Source organism: Dipteris shenzhenensis, chromosome 19 (assembly GCF_047967505.1).
Source record: "Dipteris shenzhenensis isolate YYH24624 ecotype China chromosome 19, Dip_SZ_1.0, whole genome shotgun sequence".
In the NCBI taxonomy this organism is placed as follows: Eukaryota; Viridiplantae; Streptophyta; class Polypodiopsida; order Gleicheniales; family Dipteridaceae; genus Dipteris; species Dipteris shenzhenensis.
Genome location: NC_141614.1, coordinates 21358696 through 21383886, shown reverse-complemented (window position 1 = coordinate 21383886; position 25191 = coordinate 21358696). Strand labels below are relative to the sequence as shown.

Sequence of the window (25191 nt, the reverse complement as noted above, 5' to 3'; positions counted from 1 at the left end):
CGTCGTGCACTCTGGTCAAGGCTAAACCTTGACATGAAAAGATTAAGGCCACACACAAAAATGAAAAAGAGGATGGTAGGAAGAGCAAAGAACAGAATATGGGAGAATAGTCAAATTGCTTCAAAGCTGTCACCAAGTCCATTTGAATAGACAGAGTAGCAAAAAGAATTACAAGCTCAACAGAGCCTTATTAAGGTCAGGACCTACCTATTTATCGTCTCAAAATTGGCCATGCAAAAACCTCCTTGCCTAAACTTAAAACAAACCATCTCTTCATTTGTAAATACTTAATTACCACGCCAATAAACACCATTATTTTTTTGAAAAACATGCCAAATTAAAACCCTAAAACTACCATGACCACACTTGTCGCAACAAGAGATACAAAATTCTATTACAAAGCTACTAACAATTTAAAAACATGTAAAAATTAAAATCAATTAAAGAGGGTAACACACATTAAAAAAAGGAAAACTAACTCATATCGATCACCTCAATACTTGAGAAGGATGAGACCAAATCTAGACATCAAACACCTAAAAAGGGTAACCATACTAAGAAATTAACCAAAACACCTAAAAAGGGTAACCATACTAAGAAATTAACCAAAACTTGACTGCAAAAGATAAACCACCAAACTTGATTGCAACCAATAATAAACATAGAAGATGCAAACAAAGCGAATTTGGAAGCCCTAATCACTAGAGGCAGACCTACTGCGACCCTTATGACGCGCAAACACCCACTGCAAAGATTACCTATTCCCTGCAACATATGGAATAATGCTTTCGTTACCAACCCTATTGCAACTTCATGAGGATGCTCCTACTAATTGCGAGTGCATCTGTTCCTACTGCACCCTTGTAATAAAAGCAAGCAAAATACAAGAGCTCTGTTTAAAAGCTGTGTACTTTCAGCTTACAAATAGGTCACCGAAACCAAGGTAAGCTCTGCCAGCAGCAGAAATTCTCCAAAACAAGACCATTTTGCTTTCAACTCTGATTACATAAAATGATTAAAAAATACAACAATAAGCCTACCACTTAACATAGCCCTTGGCCCAGGCAGGGCATGAAAAGAATAAGATTCCTAAAATTAAGGCGAGCACCAAGGTCAAAATGGTATAACTATAAGCTTTGAGCTTCATGGGGCCTGCATGCATTGTATAAACTTCAGCTACAAAAGTTGACACTGTGCTAAGGCAGCCGAGAAAACCTAGCTGAAGACCCTCGACGAGCAGTGGTATATTATCATCAGACACCTGAAAGCCACAAGAAAGACACCCATCCTTGTCACAATTAAATTGTACAGCACATAGCAATTTTTTTAAAACTGGGAACAACGAATCATATTCTATACATTACCATGTACTGTACAAATCCAAGGACTGCCTCCAGACTAGCAGCTAAGAGGTTGGCCAATAGTGTGCCAAGTGGCAACCATTTCAGGTGTGATCTCAATCCTTGTCCATTGAAACGGGCAAGATGCCATCTTGCCCAGACACCAGGGGGTGCCACAATGCATGCCAGCCAAAGCACCCTTTGTCTCTCACTCTTTACCAGCAAGACAACAGCCGCTACCCATAGGAAAATACTGATAGAAGAAAATATTGCAAAGCTCACCATGCGTCGATGAAAGTTATCCAATGATGGCCTGGAAAATGCTTTCAAACCCTTCTTTACTCTATCCTGCTGAAATTTTGCAATTACATGCTTCAAAGCTTTTCCAGTATCCACTCCAGTAAGAAGAGACATCTGAGCTATTTCCATGCCTGTCATTGCAAAACTCCATCTTAAGATGAACTCCAGAAACTAAAATTTACGATTCTGAGATAGGATGCTCAACAAGGGCTTGAGACATATGAGAGATTTACCAATAAGGAAGCCTGCAAGGGCAGGCACCACATGACCAGTGGTAAAAAGATAGACCATTTTCTGATTCCATGATGCAAACGTAGTTATGCTTCCCATAAGTCCTGTGGAAAGCCCAACTGCCAAAGGCTCTGAGAACAGTGATATATCTCTCTTGAATACAATTCCTACCCATCCCATAAAAAAAGAGCCAACCTGCCACATCATCCAAAAGATAAGATTAAACATATAAATAAACAAATCCTGAAAACCAGTTCTTCTAGTTTTCTTTCCCTGATCACAAATCAGCTAATGCTCATAAAAACTCCATGATAAATTAATACCACACATTTGAAGGGATAAAGCATACTTATTTTCACAGGCAAGGAGGCAAAGAAGGCATAAGATGCTCACCATGTTAGGAGGAAGGTCTCTGTAAAGAGCAGTTCCCTCGCGAGTTACTCCCAAATGATCACCAAATAGCACATCCAAAAAATATCTTATCAACACCTGAAGCAACAAATAAATTACCTCAGCGGTCTCTTTTGAAGAATGGATCTTAAAGTCAAGTGCATGTGCACAGTTCGAAATCCCATCTACTTCCCAAGGAAAAGAGGATTCAGCGTTTTAATCCTGAATAAAACACTGGAAAAAATGACGCAGCCTCCCCATAAATGTTGAATCGTTTTCTAAAATTAACTCAGATAATTGCAAAATCGCACAAAATCATGTAGACTTTATTTTGGTGGAAAATAGTGAAAAGGACAAAACACTACGTGCAGGCATTAAAGAAGGTATGATAACCGTTAAAACAAGTACCCCAAGCTTGGTATAAATGTACAGACGCATGCCGTGCCTCAATATAATTTGCTATAATCTCCTCCAATTGTAGTGTGCATCTCCCACCAAAAAAAGAAAAGAGATTGTTGTGCTCCTATTATGTGTGGACAACATGATGGCTACTGGAAGCAAAGAGAAGCTCTTTTAAGATATTGAAACAAAAATAGGGTATGGGAACTTGCCTATTCTCTTGTGTCTTCAAATATAACATAGCAAAACAAAACATAAAACTGCAAGGTTTTATTTAGAAGTGTAGAAAAGGGGGTCCGGGCAGACTTAGAGAAGGGGTAGAACTAGCAGAAGAAGAGAAAGAGAAAGGATGAAGATGGAGAGAGACGAGAGAGAGAGAGAGAGAGAGAGAGAGGGGGGGGGGTACAAAGAAAGAAACAAACAAAGAAAAGTCTTCAAAAGACTAAAGAGTCTATGAGACTGAAAGAACCTAATACAATGAGCTGAGAGGGTGGAGTCTCTAAGCGGGCATCAACACCCAAGACAAATACAACACAATCCCATAAAAACCAATACATAAAACTGTATGAGCCCAAGAACAGGATGGAAACTATGGTGTGGCATTCTTCTTGCGATGACCCTTTAAAAGCTGGCGGAGGGGTCAAGCCAAGGGGGATTCCGGCAGTGTACAAGGCTTAAACCTATATAACAAGACGCCACTTAAACCTATATAACAACGCCACACTTGGGCCCAAAAACAAGGGTTGGACCCCCCGAAGGTCTTTATTGCAATACAAAACTCTTTACAACTGGTTCACGAAGCTGATACAACTAGGTCCTAGAGGCCCTTATTTTATAGACTATGCCAGCCAACTAGAAAGCATGCACTTTCCAAAAGCTAGGCCTGCTTTTCTTGCCAAAATTAGGTGTTTTTCTTTAGAAAGCAATAGCTTTCTTTTCAAAAAGGCAATTTCCTTGCTTTCAGCCCTATGGGCCCTCTTTTAAGCTGCTTGCCCCCTTGCCAGGTGCTTTCTTCCCAAATTTGGGCAATCCATATCTGCTTTTCTCTTGTGGGACTTGCTTTTTGTGCCTTTTCCTTTAACAAGGGCCTTTTTACTCTCTCCAAGATATCCAACACAGTTTATCTAATCCTAGTCCTCTGGGGTGCACAAAAACAACTTTTCTTTTGTTGAACAAAGTCAACATTCTTTGACCGACATCAGAATTATTTTCTATTTGTTTCTTGGGGCGTGAAAATACCTTCTCGTGACATCTCCTCAGCTCCTTTTTCAATTCTCCTTGACTAAAGAGCTTCTTGGTATGGCTGCAAAACTTGTGGATATTCTCTGAGGAAAACTCCTCATCCACTTACTTGGCATCTAGGGCCGAGTAGTTGTTAAACTTGACAAGGTACTTGTTGGTAGCCTTTGCCTCTGGGTCCTTCTTTCTTGGCAAATCCATGCCCTTCTTTTTCTTCCAAATCCCTGCCCTTCTTTTTCTTGGCAAATCCTTGCCCTTTGTGTGACTTTTCTTGCTCCTCGGAGCACAGGGCAGGCACATGCCCTTCTTTTTTCTTCGGCCCCAAGGCTTTGGCCAATCATGACTTTCCTACTCCTTGGAGCGCAGTCACATGCCCCTCTTTTTCCTTACCGGAAAAACACTTTGCTTCCTTAGTCAAACTATCTAGAGTAAAACTAGCTTTCTCTTCCAAGGGCTTTGTGTCCCCCGCCGCTTCTTTAGCTGCAACTCCATCTTTGAATAAGAAGGAGCCATGAAATGGCATGATTCCAGACAATTAGGCCAGCCAGCTACAAAGCATGCGCTTTCTAAAAGCTAGGCCTGCTTTTCTTGCCAAAAATATGTGCTTTTCTCTAGAAAGCAATAGCTTTCTTCTCAAAAAGGCAATTTCCTTGCTTTCAGCCCTATGGACCCTCTTTTAAGCTGCTCGCCCCCTTGCCACGTGCTTTCTTCCCAAAATTGGGCCCTCCATATCTGCTTTTCTCTTGTGGGACCTGAAACAAGGGTCTTTTTGCACTCTCCAAGGTCTTCCCACAATATCCAACACACTTTAACCCATGAAAAAGTTAGCTAATGCATGCATTATAGTTCTCTGGACTAAAGCTTGCCCTCTGGAGTGTCTTAGCTTGCACATAAACAACTTTTTTCTTGTTGACCAAAGTCAACATTCTTTGATCGAAGTCAAAATTATTCACTCTTTATTTCTTAGGGCGTCAAAATGCCTTCTTGTGATAGGCATATTGCAAGGGAGTGTAGAGTGGTACGGTGTTGGTCGGGCTAGGAGGGCAATGCCAAAGTTGTCTCTGGCCCCGACATCACTGGTGGTATTGATGTGGAAGCTAAGGCTGAGGACAGAGCTATCTTGTTACATCAACCATAATAGTGGGGCCTTGCAGCTTGGTTAGGGTGAGGTGGACAACCAGAGGGTTGTGACAATGCTTGCATAGGTGGGACCTACTAGTGTTTGGGTCTAGGGTCATCCCTAGGTTCAAGCATTAGTGAGGAGGTGCAAAGAGAAGCCTATTGGAAGGGTCCCTTGGGGGACACATGGCACCACTGTGTTGTTCCACGTGGCAAGCATTGGGTATGGGGGAGAATTCCAGAAAAAGCTCCATGAGGAAAAGAGGCCTGAAGTGAGGAGACCAAGAAAGAAATACTATGAGACAAAAGTCGGTAAGAGAGAGCACTAGGATTCGTGGCTGGGTGGAATGAAGACCTAGAGCCCTCTTTGATGTGGTGTTTTGGTATCAGAGCCTGGAATGGGGGTGGTGGCGCAGTTTTGTGCTGCTCTGGAAGTTTGGACGCAGCCCGCCTTCATCACCCTTGCACTTTCTACTATGAGCGGGACAATCTAGTACTAGATATGAAGCAATGGGAGCACCGAAGTTGTGATGCGGTAAAGGAGACAACTAGTTTTGTCTGTTGTTGTTGCGAGGGCACACTCGAAAGACTTTGCTGTTGCGAAGGGAGCTGCCATAGGCAAGCCGCAGAGATTCAACCACCATGTTGTTCTATCTTCTGCATGACTCCGATTGTGGGTTCATTCTTTAAATCAGAATGAGTGTGAGAGATCATTCTGTTGCATTAGTTTGCTACAGCGAGCATTCTCTTACACAACCTGCCTACCCCCTGCTAGAATCACTAACAGGGATAAACTTTTCAAGATACATACGAGCAAGCGATTTTGGATAGCTGATCTTAAGAGATGGCGTTCTTTGGAAACATGTGACCTACTTTGAGATGGTGTCTCGGCGACCGATCAAGCATCTACTCGGCATTTCTAATGTAGTTTTTTAGCCTGATAGTAAATTGCAGGAGTCTTCGGAAAGCTGCCTTCCAAGAAATTGTAGATAATTGTGTTTAACACTTTGCTGGGGTGGTCGATTCTCCTTCTAGTACATCTCTGGATTGCATCTCTACGTACGCTGTTATGTGAATTGCGACGGGATGAGCACGAGGTTCTTGTGGATTACCACAAGAGAGGATTCTGCACAAGCCAATATCACAAGTGGTCTTCACCTATAGCTGGAAAGCTGTACAAAGAGCATATAAGCGACAGAGAAGAAGAATGGCAATGTGATGACCTGCATACACACAAAAGTCACAAGCAAAAGCTACCACGTCACGAAGGTTCTAAGACCTTGGAAAAAAGCCACGTAACCATATCCCCTTTTTTCTCCTCTCCTTCCCTAATGCCATTACATCACCAAGAACTTGAAAAAACCACCTTCTAGGCCTCTTCTTCCTCCCTCTCCCCCACGTTTTACTCTCTCTTTTTTTCCTTTGTACAAGTAAGCAAAGGACTCTAGCCTCACCTATTTCAAAGCAGAGGACTAGAAAGCGAAAGCAACTTTGGAGATTGAGAGCAAAAGAGCGAGATCGAAAGCCATGATTGCAAAGCAAAGAGCGAGATAAATTCTAACACAAATTTCCAAGATCTGGACGAGCAAATACCAAGGACGTGGGCATTGCATTTTTCTCTTTGTTATAAGGCTTTTTGCTTTACACTTTCTGGAAATTTTCATTCAAAATGACAAGTCCAGAAGGAGATGAAATGAATAGGGAGAGCAAGGAATGGTCGAGAAAAGGAAAGGCTATAGTCAAAGAGGAAACTCATACGGAAACCCATGAGGGTATTATGGAAAAGGAGAATACAGACGTACTCCCCTAGGACCACAAATCCTGCACAAAAGCCATGCAAGATTTGAAATCCATGAAAAATCCATCAATGATACAGTATGGAGGAGACACGCTGGTTTAGCTGTATCCTAGCGCATGCTAAATTACTATCGCAGTGCATGCTGCAATAGCTTTAGGACACTAAATTAGCTTAGACCATGCTGAAATAGCCCTTACGAAATTCCGTAGTCAGAATTCATCAAACTAAAAAACCGAACAAAAAATATGGAAAAACAATTAGAGTCACTTAACGATACATTGAAGACCCTAACTGCAGCCATATCCAAGTTATCCGATTCTCAATCAGTTACTCCCATGGCAAATTCACCAACTCCTCCCAATCAAGTTGAAAGATCTACCTTACAACTTACAGCAATCTCTAACGTTCGTAAGGACTCAAAACCATCAATTTTCAATACAGAAGAGAAAGAATGAAACAAGGACACACTAAATACGTTCTTGCCAAAATGCCAAGACGTCATCGACTCAGTAACATCCCTCGTGAAAATCAAGTCGTGGAAGCAAGTCTTTCCCTTTGAAATAAGGCTAATAAACGGTAGATGAGCCTCAAAGAAAATGATAGGATTCCTAGGTATCGGACTGAATTTGAACAAGCTTTCTTAAGCTAGAGAGGGCTTGGGAAGCTTGGAACAATTGTAGCATCAATAAGAACACTTTAGTCCAATACATAGTGAACTTTGGGGAGGCAATCCTTAAGTTCAAGGGAATCAACGAATTTCAAAAGATAAGGGGTTTCGTGAAAGGTCTAAAAGACACCTACAAGGTTGAGGTGAGAAGAAATTCGCCCAAGTCCTTTGAGGAAGCTATTAAATATGCCCAAATATATGACAACACTACGAGGTAATCAAAAGCTGAAACTATGGAACAAATTCTTAAGTTTGATAAATTTTCCAATCTTAAAAGGAAGGGGCACTTCAAGGAGGTTTCTTAGGCACCGCCTAAAAAACCTTAAACACAAAAGAGGATTATGAAAAGGCCAAGCATGAGAATCTTTGCTTCAAATGTTCAGGCAAAGATCACGCTACTTGGAACTACCTAGAAACAAACACACGGGAGCTAAAGCCGCAAATAAACCTCCACCAAAACAAGTATACACAGTACTGCTTAAAGACACTGAAAAGTACACCAAGATAGAGGTTTATCATGAGGATAGCACCTACATGTGTTGCCTATCATCGGCAATGTAGCAGCCCACTTGTGGTCCTCATGATTTACTGAGGATGCATGGAAAAATTAAGGGGCAAAAGGTTAGAATTATGATCGATGATAGTGCCACACACAATTTCTTAAACTTTTCATTAGTTAAATAAAATCACAATAAAAAATTGTGATCCTATGTCCCGCATCAATGAGCTCTTTGACCAATTGCAAGAAGCAAAATATTTTACTAAAATAGACAACTATAGCATCTACTCCTGTCTTAAAGGCAGTGGATCCCAATGAACCATTCGTGGTTGAAATAGACGCCAGTGATTTTGATGTTGGGGCAGTACTGAAGAATCAAGAAGCGAGTGGAAGAGAGCAAGACCAAGACCACAAGAGTGGTGGGTGTGAATCAAGAAGTGAGGGCACACCACAACCCTCAAGAATATATTAAAATAGACACTTGGGTGGAACCGGTTCAGAGTGACTGTAACATAAAGTGTACATGAGGTGGCACAGGGCCTTAAGCCCAACAACCTCCCACCTGAAGGCAATGTGCCTCAAAAAAAAATCAGAAATTACAGCAAGCACATATAAAATGTACAAGGCCAAAACATGAGACAAGGCCTATCCAACACCCATCAGTGCCCTGCAATGTGCAAACCGCTCTACTGGCAAGATCTTGGTAAAAAGATCTGCAAGGTTATCATCAGTATGGATTTTGACAAGTTCTAACAACTTGTCATCCAATACCTCATGAATAAAGTGGTACTTAACATCAATGTGCTTGGTCTTCTGATGAAAGACCGGATTCTTTGCCAACATAATAGCACTCTGGCTATCACAATGCAAAGAAGGAATATCCCCTGAAAAACCCAAGTCTCCCACCAGACGTGAAAGCCATATGGCCTCCTTGCAAGCCTTAGTGGCTGCAATATACTCTGCCTCCGTGGTAGAAAATGTTGTGCATCTCTGTAACCTGGATATCCATGAAATAGCACCACCTGTGAAAGTAAACATGTAGCCCGTGGTGGACTTACGGTTGTCTGCATGCCCTGCATAATCTGAATCTGTGTATCCATGCACTTCTGCATCTTGCTTGCCAAAGCATATGCACACATCTTGATACCCCTTAAGGTATCTCAATATACCCTTAATTGCCTCCCAATGCCTCTTACCGGGGTTAGCCATATACCTACTGACCACTCCCACTGCAAAAGCAATATCTGGTCTAGTAGCAACCATGGCATACATCAGACTGCCACATGCAAAAGCATAAGGAACCTTGGCCATCTGAGCCCTTTCATTATCTAACTGAGGGCTGTCCTTTTGGCTGAGTTTCAAATATGGTGGCAAGGGTGTGCTCAAAGCCTTCCCCTTCTCCATATTGAACCTCTCCAGGACTTTGCCAATGTACTCTTTTTGTGAAAGATAGAGTAAACCCTTTGACTTGTTCCTCACAATCCGCATACCAAGAATGTGATTTGCATCACCAAGATCCTTCATACGAAGGTTTTGTGCAGTCCTACCTTCAAAGCATTCATTTCAATAGATGACTTCCCAGCAATAAGCATATCATCCACATAAAGAATGAGTATAAGAAGACTACCGTCTCTTGCCATCTTAGTGTAGAGACAATGATCATGATCAGACCATCTGAATCCTTGTGCTTTCATGAAAGCATCAAACTTGTGATACCACTCTCTAGGTGCCTGCTTGAGCCCATAAAGACTCTTCTGCAATTTGCATACAAGCCCTTCTTTCCCCTTGACTTGATATCCCTCTGGTTGCTGCATATAAATATCCTCGTGAAGGTCTCCATGAAGGAAAGCCGTCTTCACGTCCATTTGGACAAGATCCATGTCCTGACAAGCAACCAAAGCTAAAACAGTCCTCAATGTAGTCATCTTGACTACAGGAGAAAAGATTTCATCAAAATCAACTCCCTTTTCCTGCTTGAACCCCTTAGCAACTAATCTTGCTTTGTACTTGGGCTTAGCATCCCCTGGAGTGATCTTCAACCTATAAACCCACTTGCATGGTAGGACTTTCTGGCATGCACGCAACTACACTAGAGTCCATGTCTGATTCTTCTCAAGAGATTGCATCTCTGAAACCATGGCTTTCTGCCAATTCTTTGCGTCCTCCCTCTTTATGGCTTCTTTAAAGCACGAGGGTTCACCACAATCTGTCACAATGATGTAATCATCAAGTGCATTCACCCCTGGAACAAACCTGTCAGGCATCTGGGACACCCTGGTGCTCCGCCTAACCCAACCATCTTGATTAGGTGGCTGATTTGCTTGCTGTTCCTGCATATTTTGGGGCGGTACAGCCTGCTCTGGAAGCATATCTTGCTGAATTTCAGGCTGCATTTGTGGCTCTTCCTGTGGAGGATAATATGGAGCATTAAAAGCCGGAGGTGGCTGCTGATTTTGACCATTTTGGACAGCGTTTTGATTGGCATTTTGTGGTTGTCCTAGAGGTCCTCCCTGCTCAAAAAATGACTCTTCTCACTCCAATGGTATTGATAGACTGTTTTTGCATCGTATCTTCTTGAAAAATCACATCATTGCTCCTCACAATCTTGTGAGATTCAGGGTCCCACAACCTGTAACCCATCTCTCCATTGTCACCATACCCAAGAAAGATACACTTGCGTGACTTTGGGTCTAATTTGCTGCGTATTTCCCTTCTGACATGCATAAAGGCCTGGCAGCCAAACACCCTGAGATGTTTGTAAGAGGGTGGCTTTCCTGACCACACCTCCTCAGGTACCTTCAAATCCAAGGCCCTGTTAGATGACCTATTGATGAGATGTACTGCTGTCTTAACAGCTTCTGCCCAAAAACCATGGGTCAATCCTGCTTGTGAGAGCATGCTAAGAGTCCTCTCTTGAATGGTCCTATTTGCCCTTTCAGCCACGCCATTTTGTGGAGGATTGTAGGGAGCGGGCAACTCCCTCTTTATCCCCTTCTCCTCACAAAATATAGTAAATTCCCTTGAGAGGTATTCCCCTCCATTATCAGACCTGAGGCATTTAAGCTTCTTTCTTGTCTAATTCTCAACAAGTGCCAACCAAGTCTTGAAGACTTTGAACACATCACTCTTATGCTTAATGGGATAGACCCATATCTTCCTGGATGCATCATCAATAAAAGTGACAAAATACTTGGCACCGCCCAAAGAAAGGTTGGGCATTTCACATACATCTGTATGTACCGAAGTTAGGACTTCTTGCCTAACATTTCCAGCCTTTTTATGGGCTGATTGCTTATGTTTGCCATAAATACAATGATCACATGCTGAAAAATCAGAAAAATTAAGTCTCGGCAAGTAACCCAAAGAAGACAATACTTTCATTCCTTTCTGGCTCATATGGCCCAACCGGCTATGCCACAATGAAGTGTGTGGCTGCTCGGTCACATGGATTACATTAGCATCAACACCCTCAACATACAATGGATACAAGGTGCCTGATTTGCAGCCCTTGGCCACAACCATATTTCCCTTAAGCACCTTCCACATAGAATGACCAAATTGGGTGAGATACCATGCATCATCAAGCTGCCCAGTGGATATCAAGCTCTTCCTGAGCTGTGGCACATGTCTCACATTGTGCAATACAAATTCAGAACCATTTGGGAATTTTAGATGCACATCCCCAATGCCAACAACGTCACAGGCATAATCATTCCCAAGTTTCACGCATCCTTTCTTCCCTGCATCATACGAAGCAAACCACTGCTCATGAGGAGTAACATGATAGGATGCACCTGAGTCTAATAGCCAATCCTGTGCATACGAGCCATCATTGGCCACAAGAAAAGAACTATCACCAGAGGAGGCAACAAGTATGACATCGTCATTATCTTCATCACTGCTAATCACTGCATCGAGCTCCTCAAGTTTAGCATCTTTGTCCTCTTCTTTCCTTTCCTTATCCTTGCCTTTGTTTTTCAGCTGAAAACAGTCCCTTTTGATATGCCCCTTCTTATGGCAATAGTGGCATTCAAGGTCCTTCCTAGGACGGGACTTACTGCGAGATTTCCCTTTATTTTGATTTTCCCCTCTATTTTGCTGCCTACCTCTGCCCACAGCCAATGCACTTGCATTCTTATTTTCACTGCTATTCTTACACCTCACCTCTTCCTGCAGAAGAGCACTCTCCACATCTTGGCATGACAATCCTGTGAAGGCACGGGCTGAATTGCTTATGGCTGTAGCAAAAGTATCCCAACTGTCAGGGAGGGTACTCAAGAGAAAAATGGCCTTCACCTCATCATCAAAATTCATTTTCTGATTTGTGAGTTGGCTGAATATAGAGTGAAACTCATTGAGGTGAAGTGAGAGGGCTGTCCCCTCTTTCATGCTTAGTTTCATGAGCCTCTTCAACCAAAACACTTTACTAGCTGCACTCTGACTCTTGAAAAGGGACTCAAGTTTTTGCCATATGCTGTAAGCGGTGGCTTCATTCTCTACATTGAAGTAGATCTTCTTAGAGATGGTCAAAAGAATGGTACTCTTGGCCTTCTCATTCATGGTTTCCCACTGAAAGGCACTAACTTCATCGGGCTTGATCCCTTTATACTTGATAGGCGTATTTTGATCTTTCTGGACCAACACATTGTATATTTGCTTCTTCCAATAAGAGAAATTTGCATTCCCCTCCAACTTCTCGATGTTCCAATAGTTGCCTTCGTTGCTTGAAGACATGATGATAACCCCAAATAGAAGCAAATAAATACACCTAAGGCACAGAGAGCCTCAAAGTCACGTGCTGTGACTAAATGCAATGTTGTCCACTCTCCAAAACTGTAAAAAAACAGTAAAAAAAAACTCTAAAAGTGCCCAAATCTCTTCCAAAATTGTGCCTGCACTTGTACCGCCCGTACAGTGTGCACGACGATCGAGGAAGTTCGCCCGTCAAGGTCCGTACAGCATGCACGACAATCGAGGAAGTTCTGATACGGGAAGCAAACGGGAAACTTCTGGGCTGAGGGTGAGGACGCGGGATGGAGATGATGAGCCAAAGCTCTGATACCAGTTGAAGAATCAAGAAGCGAGTGGAAGAGAGCAAGACCAAGACCACAAGAGTGGTGGGTGTGAATCAAGAAGTGAGGGCACACCACAACCCTCAAGAATATATTAGGATAGACACTTGGGTGGAACCGGTTCGGAGTGAACCGTGTTCACACTATAACTGTAACATAAAGTGTACATGAGGTGGCACACGGCCTTAACCCCAACAAGTACTTTTACAAAAGGGTTGACCAATGGCTTTTGAAAGCAATAAGTTAGATCGTGCCCAACGGAATTACTCGGCATATGTGAAGGAACTGTATGCTATAGTTTATGCTTTGAAGAAATGGAGGCACTATTTGTATGGAGCAAAATTCGAGATCACTTCTAATCAAGAAAGCATTAAGTGGATTTGCAATCAGCTAGAGCTTAAAGGAAGAAAAGCTAGATGGGCTGATATAACGCAAGAGTTTAATATTGACATATCGGAAGGGGAAGTTCAATGTGGTAGCACACTCCCTAAGCCGATTGCCAATTATTAGTCAATTGAATTTTACTCAATTCCATAATGATTTCTTGGAGTCCTTAAGTGGAAAAAATATACCCTTGAGAATGGCTACCTGCTCTACAAGGGTAGAGTATGTGTCCCGAATAATTATGACATCAGGCATCAAATTCTTTTTTTGTCATGATAGTCCACGTGCTAGGAGGACCGCAATGCTCTCACCAAACACGAGAGTCAACAATGTCAATGCTCGATCTCCCATCTTGCTACCAGAAAGTCTTTGTTTCCAAGGGCTGGAACTAGTTTCATTGGTAGATTATGTCTATGAAAAAGGCTAACATGAATTCAATTCTATGGTTTCCTAAAACATTTGAACCACAATGGGCATTGGAAATGATCCCTACCCCTTGGTGATGGGAACCAAAAAGTAGTAGGAGAGTCCCCTACAAGCATTGGAGATTCCATCTGGCAAATGGAAAAGCATCTCCATGGATTTTATTATTGAATTACCTAGGACACAGAGAGGGCTTAACTCTGTGTGGGTAATTGTGGATCGATTAACCAAGATGACTCACTTTATTCCAACCAATGAAGAGGTTAAGACAAGCCATTTGTGGAGCAGATTCATAAATTGTATGGGCTACCAACCGGTATTGTTAGTGACCAGGATAGCAAATTTAACATCCATTTTTTGAGGGCTGTGTTTATGAGATTGAAAATTCTTTGAATATGAGCACTGCAGATCATCCACAGAGTGTGGTCAAACTGAAAGAGTCAATCAGGTCCTTGAGGATATGCTTCGAGCATATGTAAGTAAACGGGGAACTATATTTGACCATATTAGAATTTACATATAGACCATTGAGAATTGGGAGCACTTGTGTAGTGAATGGAATCTATTTCAAAATAGTTCTTTCTGACGCCATTCCAAGAAGAGGTTCACACTACTTGGAAACAGTATCAGCATATCTGTAAATCACTCCATGAGAGAAGACTCGAGGGGTCTCTCAAGAAAAGAAGTCAAAGAAAGGCTCCGAGAAATATACAAGGCTAAGTGCCTATTTCATGTTGATAAAATTTGCCTTATGTTTATTTGAAGACCTAACCCTTGTGCAATACAAGGAGAGAAGTGGACTTTTTTTTCAAGAAAGACACCTCTCATGGATGAGAAGTCAACGAGTATGATATGCCCAAATATTGGCCATGCAATTTATGGCTTCCTTTTGATTCGGATTTAAAGATGGAGTTGCAGCCAAAGAAGTTGAAGGGAATACAGAGCCCTTGGAAGAAGTAATGATTTCAGAACTATCTCTAGTCCGGCTTGTGAAAGTCAAAGAAGAAGCAGTCAACTCCAAGTGAAAGAGGCATGGATTTGCCAAGAAAGGACATATAAGTACCGGATGGGAAACTTCTCTGAGTGTATCTACAGACAGTGTGTTGCTTCTTAGAAACAGAGATGTCAAGAGCTTTATCATTCCAAGGAATTTGGATCAAGAATATTAATATGATCAAGAAGGCACTAAATCAAAAGGACTCACGTGGGTTGGTCATAGCAACATAGCAAGCATGGAAAATGTCTAGTTGGGATGATCAATACCAAAACTACAAAGAAAGGCCTACGGCTGCCCAGTGCTCTTGAAGAGCAGGAAACGCCAAGAAAAAGAATGGCCTATGGCTGCCCAATGCTCTTAAAGAGCAGCAAATGCCAAAGAAAAGCAAGAATCTCCATACAGAAAGCAAGTTTTTTAGATACAGAAAGAGGTGGGTGTGGCTACCTAGTACCCTAGAAGACCAGTCGGCCAAAAGGAGTAGAGAATGCCACAAGAACGATTTAAGTCAATAATCAAAAGTTACCAGATTCCAAGATCCACTTTAGATGGAAGAGATGGAGGAGATCCTCTAGCAAACAGATTGCGTATCGCACAAAGAAGAAGCACCAAGAGGCAAGTTTATCTACAGGTATCTTGCCAAGTACCAAAATTATTAGGCAATTGATGTCAAGACAGGAGGTATCCTCAAATTTTATAGCAAGAATCTTTTCAGTTGAGGACAACTGATGGGGATGTCACCAAATTGGTACTTCTCCCAAGACATAAAGAGGAATCTTTATTGCATTGACGATGGTCAAGAAAGTTGACTTTGGTTAACTACAATAAGCTTTGTTTTACTTTTGCTTTGCATTGGTAAAAGAGAACTAGGGGAACGCCCAGCAAGGACTAGCATTAGTCCAAGAACTAGGAATGCATGCATTTCGCTAACCTCTAATGGGTTCGTTAAAATGTTGGAACTTGTTTGTGCAATGCATATGACCTAAGAGAGTGCACAAAGGACCCAAGAGTGGGCAAAAAAGCACAAGAAGCGGGTCCGACGAGGCTTAAAAGCATGGACAAGGGGACGCCTCTCTAAAAGGAGGGCCCACGAGATAAAAAAGGCACCAAAAGCACCATATATAAAAAGAAAGCCTAAAAAGCTTGGCTTTTATGTAAAAGTAGCTTTTAGAAAGCACACCCTAGCTTTTTGCTAGGCCTAGTCTATAAAAGAAAGGCCCCCTACTGTTAGAATTATTAATATATTCTAGGCAGTGGCCAATGTAATGTAATAAGTGAGTTAGGGGCACTTTTCCCTCTTAGAGATTTTTCCCCCTAACCACGGTCTAATCTCTAACTACGGTTAGTGATTAGACAGGGTTTTGTCACTTAGACAAAACCCCTTATCTCTTTCTTGTACACACACTTCATTCACTTTAGTTCAGCTGACATTCAAGAGTGAACTACGTTCAGCTCACTCTCTTTGCTCACTCTTGCTTCCATTCTGTTTTCTCACATTTGGTGTCAGAGCACTTCCTTCCCGGACCTGCTCCTTGCTCCCAGCCTCTTGCCTCTAGCTCTCGCTTGTCCGTAAAGCCTCATTGCGACCTGTCATCCGTACAATCCGTACAACTGTACGCATTCCGTGCCAACGCATGCTCCCGTCCGTACACCCGTGCAAAAAAAAAAAAAACGCTAGTTCATCCATACGAATTTCAGTACTGTGTGTCAGATTTAGTCCGTACAATTTTGTACAGCCATCCGTACATTTCCATACTGTGCGTCAGAATTCGTCCATATAGCTTTGTACGGCCGTCCGTACAGTTTCGTACTTTTGCGCCAGTTTTGTCCGTACAAAACGTCCGTACCATTCCATACAATTCTGTACTTGCAAGATTTTTTGTAGGCTGAAGGTGTTCGGTGTCCATCATTTGCAGGCAGAGTTCATTTGCAGGCTAAGTTGTGCATAAGTCATTGTTTGGCTTCGCTGTTGGGAGCACATTTGAAGATGTAGCAGACATTGCAGTAGATCTGCAAGTTTTGGAGAATTTTGGGGCTTTTTGCAATTGCACTGCAATCTGGCAGTGAAATTTGGAGCTTTTGTAGGCAGAGTGCAATTTGTGCAACATTTGGGGCTTTCAGATCATTTGCCCTCTTTTGTACGCAATTTCTCGCAAGAAATTGGGGCTGCAAGACATCACTGAAAGAGATATTACTGAAAGAGCTTGTGTACCTCACATTCGGTCATGCAAGACATCTATGTCAGCTTGGGAGATACTAGAGAGTAAGTTTGCAGCAAGAAATGATGCCAAAGTTTCCTTTATGAAGCGAGAGCTTTCCCATACGCATATGGATGAGGGAGATTCCATGAATTCTCACCTCACAAAGCTTCAAGACTTGAGGGAACAGTTGCTGAATATTGATGAAGTCATTCCCGATTCAGAGATGATCACCACCACTCTAAACTCTCTTCCTGAGTCCTATCTCGGTTTTCACACCTCGCTGAATTTGTCATTGAGGGGAGGCAGCAATCCTCTCTCTTTTTACTAGTTGGTAGGATCTCTGTTGCAGGAGGAGCAGACATGCAGAAATATGGCAACCCGGGCTGGCAAGCATGCCATGCTCTCCAAGTTCAAGCCCAAGGGTAATTGGCTGAGCAAGAAGCAATCTACAGTGGCTACTTCCTCATGTGAAGCTGAGTATAGGGCGGCTTTCACAGCGACACTTGAGTGTGTTTGGCTGCGATGTTTGTTCGTTGATCTTCGTCTCATATTGGAGGGTCCTTCTCCTATTCTCACTAATAGTCAGAGTGCTATTGCACTAGCAAAGAATCCTGTGTTTCATGCTCGCACGAAGCACATTGAGGTTCATTATCATTATGTCAGAGAGAAGTTGCATGCAGGGGAGATCAGTATGATCTATGTGTCAACACATGACAATGTTGCAGACATCTTCACCAAAGCACTTCCACATCAGAAGTTAGAGGCATCTCGCACTGCCCTAAACTTATCTCCTTTTGGTGATTGATCACTACCTTGTACACCACATTGGCACTGCAGGGGGGTGTTAGAATTATTGATATATTCTAGGCAGTGGCCAATGTAATGTAATAAGTGAGTTAGGGGCACTTTTCCCTCTTAGAGGTTTTTTCCCTAACCATGGTCTAATCTCTAACTACGATTAGTGATTAAATAGGGTTTTGTCACTTAGACAAAACCCCTTATCTCTATCTTGTACACACACTTCATTCACATTCTGTTTTCTCACACCTGCCTCCCAAATTCATTGAAGAGTTGTACTCAGCTTCAATATTTTCTATTGCTATAAAGACCTTCGGGGGGGTGCAGCCCTTATTTCTGGGCCCTAGTGTTGCACGTGGTGCTTATCTATTCTCTTTCCCCGGGGCCCGCACTCTGTCGCGAAGCTCTATGGGATAAGTGATTCTAAATTCAGCTTTGAGCTTTCACTCTGCCTTTGATTATTTCTATCGAGAAGATTTCTTGTTTTTCTATCTATTTTGTTACGGGAAAGAACCGCAACTAATTTCAGAAGAACTTGTGCATCTTCCCCAATACGCAGCCCTCAGAAATATGCTTTGAAAGTGCACGCATTTTTGGAAGGTCTACACCAAACCACCATATCCTGTGAATGCATCTACACCAAACTACCATAGTTTAAACTCTCATGCCAGATGTGAGTATCTGCAATAACTGATTCAGCTGCTGCATTTGCCTCAATAACAGCCCCTTTCTCATAAAAGTCTAGATTATACAACCCTCTCGTAAGTGTTCGAATAAGTATAATGCTGTTATTGGGCTGGAAGTCATACATGACAAAATGATATCACTCTATAGACAGTGACTTAAATCAATGCAGGCCCAAAATACTGTTGCAGGATTGCCTGAGTTCAAGGTTGCAGAAATGCATAAGTTATGTGAAGCTTGTCAATTTGGAAAACAAGCAAGGAACCCATTTCCTAGACATGTTCAAGAGAGTAAGAGGCCATTGGAATTAATCCACTCTGGACTACTAAAGCTGCATCTATTGGAGGTTGTCATTATTTTGTCACTTTTATTGATGACTACAGCAAAAAAGTTTGGGTGTATTTTATGAAAAAGAAAAGTGAAGTGTTTGGGCATTTCAAAGCTTTTAGAGCTATGGTTGAAAAAGAAACAGGCCTAGAGCTCTGGAGGGGCACCTCTTACAGGCTGGGACCCCACCCCTTGTACCTGACTTGGTTTGTGGACTGGCCAACCCAGACTGGCTCGACCAATTCCAGCAGCCATTTTCTGCCTGACCAGGCCAGCCTGCCACTGACCTGCTTCAGATCGCACCTGTTCCAAGCCATTTCTAGGCCCTTTACCTGTCTCAAACCTGTCCTAGAAGGCAGTCTTGCTCACCCTGCTTGTATGCCGGTCTGTTCCAGCCAAATTGCTTCTGCTGCAGATCTTCTCTAGGTCCGTACACCTGTGCCACTGTCCATACATCTGCCTGCAGATCCATGGCATGTTCTGTGCATCCCAATCAGCTCCTGCAGCACCAAAACAGTGCCCACTAGATCTGATGCCTCATGACCAGATCTGCTCCAAACGCCTCTTGTGGATGCTGCTCCAACCTGCAATTCCACCTCGACCTGCTCCTGGAGATCCCTCAAAGGTGCCTTTATTCCGTACTGATCTCAGCATTGGATCCAACCTAAACAGCTCCGCATTGCACCAGGTACTGTTGCCGTCCTTTGGTGCTGGTTCCAGCCTTGTTTTCTTCAATGCTGCCCACATGGCAGCCTGTGTGCTACCCATGTTTTCTTGTTAGACCTGCCCATGTGGCAGGCTCACTCACTACCCACATGGCACCTAGCCTATACCAGTCCACCCTCCCCATGTTCTTATCATTTGGGGGCTCACAGATGGGGAGGTGGCCACTTAAACTTCACCAGCCCCTCTCATCAGCACATCGTGAGCCAACCCCAACTCGTAGATGCAGATGCTCCATAGGCTCCTGTGGAGAAGCCCCCTGGAACAATTCGGAGTCGTCGTCATTCCTTAGTTTTTCAACCAGCAGCTCTTTCTTTCTTTCTTTCTTTCTTTCTTGCTCCTCCAGGTCCATCCTGCACAAGAGAACCATCCTGGTAAACAGGTACAATCTTGAGAGTCTATGGCACCACCATCTTTAAACACGAGCACGCCAGTGATACTGAGCAGACCCGATCCAAACATCATCCAGCTGTCCCCCTCACAAACAACATGAAGTCTTCCAAGCATCACACTCTAAAGATCTGTTTGAACCTATCCTTCCTCTGGCAAGGTCCGCATCCAAATGGCCATCTCGAGAAATGAGATCCCAGTGGCTGATCCACCATATCTCCAAAATCAGGCATCTCTCCAAAACACTTGGACCACGAGCTCCCAAGGAGCAAGCACGTACTCTTCTGGACTCAGCACATTCTTTCCACATGTAGATGTTCATGTCTCCACCACCAAGGCTTCAACAGGTTCATCATGTCCATCTTCCAGCAATCTACTTCCGACCTCGAAAAAGCACACTTCTCCTTCTGCCTTCCAGGAAGGCATACACCTTCCAATCTCTCATCACCTGAGAAACATAAAGAGCAGATTCTGCCCATAGCATGCTATTAAGGCTGCTTGAATGAATAAAAAATGAATGCACAAACTAGAAAATCCTCCTACTTGTCTGCTTGCTTTGAAAGCAAATCATGCAGTCACAACTAGCTTCATTGTGTAGTCCTAAAATGCCCCCTTCAATGTCACAACTTCCATCTGATTCTAAATTCGTAGGTCCTTCCAAAGAGCCCTCCCTTGTGTAAATGATACCAGCCAAACACTCAGAGGAATCCGAGCAGTCCTTTTGTCCTTCACATTCACAAAGGTTGATGACTCCTCTCCATACCACCTCTCAATATCAAACATACATCCTGAAACACCAAGGTCTGCATACTTTACCTCAGTAACACAGGGAGACCTCACAAGGAAAGTTATTAACTGAATACCACGTTTGATGACATCTTTGTCTCTTCTGATCCCTGACCGGACTCTTTTCTCTGATCCGCCTTCTTCTTCCTGTAGTTCTTGGCAATGTGTCCTGGCATATCATAGTAGAAGCACCTCTTTTGGTACTTTCTCTTTTTCTTGTTCTCACCATCAAAAGCATTCCCGTCATCCTTAGATTTGTCATTCTTCTTGGGCTTGCCGTCGCCAGGCATACCCTTTTCCATGTTCGTTCGAAGTCTTGAGTGGTAAAGGCCTTACCATTGGATCTGTCATACTTCTTCTCCCAAGCTTCCTCCTGCACATGCAAAGACACTAGCTGCTCGAAAGCTATTAGTGCCGATGCAATCATGGTCGTGACAAAGCTCTTGTATTTTCTCGGGAGCATGACAAGCAAGAGCCTAGCCATTCTTTCTGAATCTGTTGTCTAACAAGCCCTTGAGTGTTGATACCTCACCGCCTTCATCTTAATGATGTCCTCATCCATTTGTTGTACAAAATCTTGAGGTCGAGAATCATTGCATCGTTGTTCACCTCGTACATGTCTTTGAGGATGGTCCACGCACCAAAAGCAATATCTACAAGTTAAATATTCAGGAGCACTAAATTGGCAATAGTGCCATAAGGATCTCCAAAGCCTCCTCATCATGAGTAACCAAATCTCTCACCACTCTAGGATCCTCCGGTATCACAACCACAGCAGTGGCCACCAATGACATCAGCTCCACTCCTATAGTGATCTCCCAACTCATTCGAACCACCAAATGACTTCGGACCTTCATTTTCCACTAAGAGTAATTTGAACCATCAAGCTTGCCTGCTTCTCCTGAATTTGGAATTGGATACCTTAGAGCCATGATAAGGAATTGAAAGAGCTAGGAATTTTCACACCTACTCGAATCTAAGCCACCCTCCTCCTCACAAGGGCACCTGTCCTTCGGACGTAGAAGTCAATTTCTACAAAATGAACTAGATCTCCTTTCCCAAGGTTCTCGCATCCGAGCTCCCAACACTCATGAATATCCCTCAAGGCTCTCATACTATGTTAAAAAAAGATAAAGTGGGAGACTAGGCATACACATGGCCCATGTTGTAAGCGACGGATTTGTCAGCACTAAATGAAGCCCAATAGCCTAGTGCATGTCAGATAGCATAAATGAAGAAGTTTGTGATTCACGAAAGCTGTCAAGATTCCATTAGTGCCAAAGCGTAGCTCATACTCATTTATCGTTCAAAGCACAACAATCAAATATCCAATCCAAGATATTTCTAGATGTTCCCGTCTTATCAACACAAGGTTGCTACATGCGAATCTCAATGCCACTTGGCAGCAATACATGAGTTCCAAATCTAGAGATAGAAGGTCCGGATCCAAGCATGGCCATTAAAAGCCTATAGGTCATATTTGCAAAGATTGGAGGAGCTCGGAGCCTGTAAAGACAGCACTCCCCCTTCCTCATCCCTCCTTTGAGCTCTCAAGGGGAAGATCAATTCAAGAGAACCAAACCTAGCCTTGGTGGAGTCTCCTTAGTGAGAAGTCTTATTTGCCCGCTCTGGGGCATTGTTGAATATCTCCTTAGTAGATTTACTTAGCTTGTGTGCTATAAAAATACTTGGTGAGTGTGGGTGTGGGTTGGAGGTGTGTGCGTATGCTTATGAAGTGGGAGGAGGTGGGGGGCCAAGGGGGACATTCGGCAACCCAATACTATATTGACATGCTGTTTTTCCCTCCTCCTAAGTAATCCTTTTTTCAAAATACACTTCCACTTCATTTATACAACTTAGCTATAAGCTCAATGTATATGCATAGTGTGTTAACAACGCTTGTTACAAATCCTTGAAGTTAAAAGGCAAACCCCATCATTCATGGTAAAGACTAGCTACTATGGCATCCCCACTAACGTCATCAACGCCTGAAAATACACCATAGTATGTTGGTAGCTCCTAGAGCTCTAAACACTCCCTCGTGATAGCACTCCAAAACAAGGCTACTCAGAAAACGTTTGTGTTCTCTTCATCAAAGCTACAATTGCTTATGAAAATGAGATTAGTCTCCCGCAAACATATTCTAAACTAGAAAAGCATTCGAAAAGAAAGCCAATACTGCAATGTACCACTAGGGATCATCACAATGTTAGAACGCTGAGATTTGTTCAGCCATAGACAAAAATCTTCTTAATGTTTCCATAAAAATGAGATATGTGCGAAGTGGGCTACAAATAGGACCCACAATGATGTGTCCATTAAGATCCTCAGAGGGGCAACGCTCTCAATTAATATTTACATGCCCTACACGCGTTTCCAAATACCACGTTTCTCAAGGATATAACATTCCCTCAGGTGTTTCAGACTTGGCTTAATTTGAACAAACTCTAATGTTCTATACATACATAATTAGCATACATACACGTTATACATCTATGCATCTTTTGCTAAGTCCTGATCCATACAAGAGCACATGCTGCATACCTACCCCAAGGATACTGAAGCATGCCAGATGAGCAAGAGTACAAGCATATTCAAGTGAACGTTGGCATTTATGTCTTTTCGCCTGGGAGAAACACAAAAATGCAAAGGGTAAGTCGTGGTCACCCAATATGGAACAACATGAGAGCAATAATTGCTGTGACCAAACACAGTCATCACCATTACAACAAAAGGATATTTAAATCAACTGAAAATTGTCCAAGTGACAACTAACTGAAACTTCAACAAAGAGGCAAACATTGAACATGGCTCTACATAGGTTTTGCCTGTGGACGTTGAAAAGTGACACTTATGCGACAAACACGAATGAGATTACTTCATAAAACCAGAAAGTAATTCAGAAGCAGAGAATAACGTTGCACAGTGTATTTTAGCTTTAACATGGACAAGCTAAAACTAATCTATGCCCAACGGAGCGCTAAAATACCAAACAGGTTTCTCGTTTTTATCCATTTTAGAAGAGACCTAACCAGATAAATATCTCCCGAAGCTACTCGGCTTGGAGGCAATTCTGTTCGGTCTGATGGCTCAGGAACATTCGAAATTCTCGTATTGAGAGCGGTATCTACAATCAATGGAGAATCTGAGAGCGGGGAGAGAACATAGGTTGCATCAGGAGGTCTGTGCAACTCATTCCCATCAATGCCAACAGAGAACACCTCCCCTGCAGTGGAACCCGTAGTATCTGTAATTGGTGCCAATTCATGACTCCGAAGGTCTACACTACCACCATGCGAAGACCTGGTGCGAGAGCTTCCGGAACTAGTTCCCTCACGATCCAGGGATCGACGCCAAGGGCTTGCTGCGATTCCTCCTGGTACACGTTCTAGTTCCCCGCCATATTGAGCTTGCGATTCCAGTTCCCTGGAGCGACGCCTGAGGCTTTGTTCCAACCACTTCGTTTCCATATAAGCCATCTCTCCGGAGGACCAGGGATCCAGCTTTTGCTCATCATCCACCACACCGGAATCGCCTGATCTTGCTATCAGCTCTTCTTCCTTCGCCTGCTCTGCTGCAGCAAGTGCAGCATTATAGTTCTCCGTATTGGACATGAATGAGGATGAAAATCTCTCCGTCCACTGGGGGAGGGGACTTTCCGAAGACATGAGTCTCTGCTGTCGAGAGCTACGATTTCTGGTAGGACCTGTGTTCAGTGTAGCCCAAAAAACGAAGCAGCCGACGCCTGTGCGCAGCGAGCAACAAAACTAAGCATTGCCGAGCAGCCAAAACAATGTGGAATGCGGATGGTTACTCCCAGAAGAGAGGTCTCGACGGGGGCAGCATTCTGCGGTAGGTTTCTGGGAAAGGCTGGGGCGGCGAAACGGATACCTGGAACGGGAGGGGCCGCAGATGCAGCAAAAACAGAAAGGTGGACGGATTTCTGAACTGGAAAACCGAAATTGACAAGCATGAGAGGGGAAAGGCGAAAACAACGAGGAGACTGCAGAAAAGAGCAGATTTTGGGAGACGAAGATCGATGTCTGCGAAGAAGAAGAAGAAGAAGAAGATTGAACGAAAGCTCTGCTGCAGCCAAAAAACTCCGTCGCTTTTCTTTCCGTCTCTCTCTCTTTTGTTGATTGCGGGTATTTATTATGCCAACGTGGCGCCTCCCTCTCCTACGTGGCAGACACAGTCTCACCTACCCCAAACACAACCCTGGGTTTCAAACCATAGTCTCCCTTTATCAGCATCCTAGAGACACACCCGCGACCACTCACCCACCCATAGCGATGGAAATAGAATTGGAGCGTCGCCGCCGCTCGTGGGCGGTTCCGCCGTCATGTTTTCTAGCATAGGCTGCGGATTATGTCACCAACTTGTGATTAGTGTAGCAGTTGGAAGAGATGGAATGGGCCAATCACATG

At 43.2% G+C, this 25191-nt stretch overlaps 1 protein-coding gene across 2 annotated transcripts; it reads right to left on the bottom strand.

Annotated features, from left to right (window-relative positions):
- Positions 1–728: 728 nt before the first annotated feature.
- LOC147890225 (camphor resistance CrcB family protein) lies at positions 729–24865 on the bottom strand. Of its 2 annotated transcripts, XM_087391078.1 has the most exons (6): positions 23797–24865; positions 23313–23390; positions 2265–2360; positions 1874–2066; positions 1365–1771; positions 729–1261 (listed from the first exon to the last, which is right to left on the bottom strand). In XM_087391078.1, the coding sequence occupies exons 1-6, from the start codon at positions 24430–24432 to the stop codon at positions 1037–1039; spliced, it is 1635 nt and encodes a 544-aa protein (XP_087247204.1). In that variant the 5' UTR covers positions 24433–24865; the 3' UTR covers positions 729–1036. The 2 variants fall into 2 exon arrangements, with proteins under 2 accessions (XP_087247204.1, XP_087247205.1); XM_087391079.1 differs by lacking the exon at positions 1874–2066 and having other exon boundaries at positions 1365–1802.
- Positions 24866–25191: the final 326 nt, after the last annotated feature.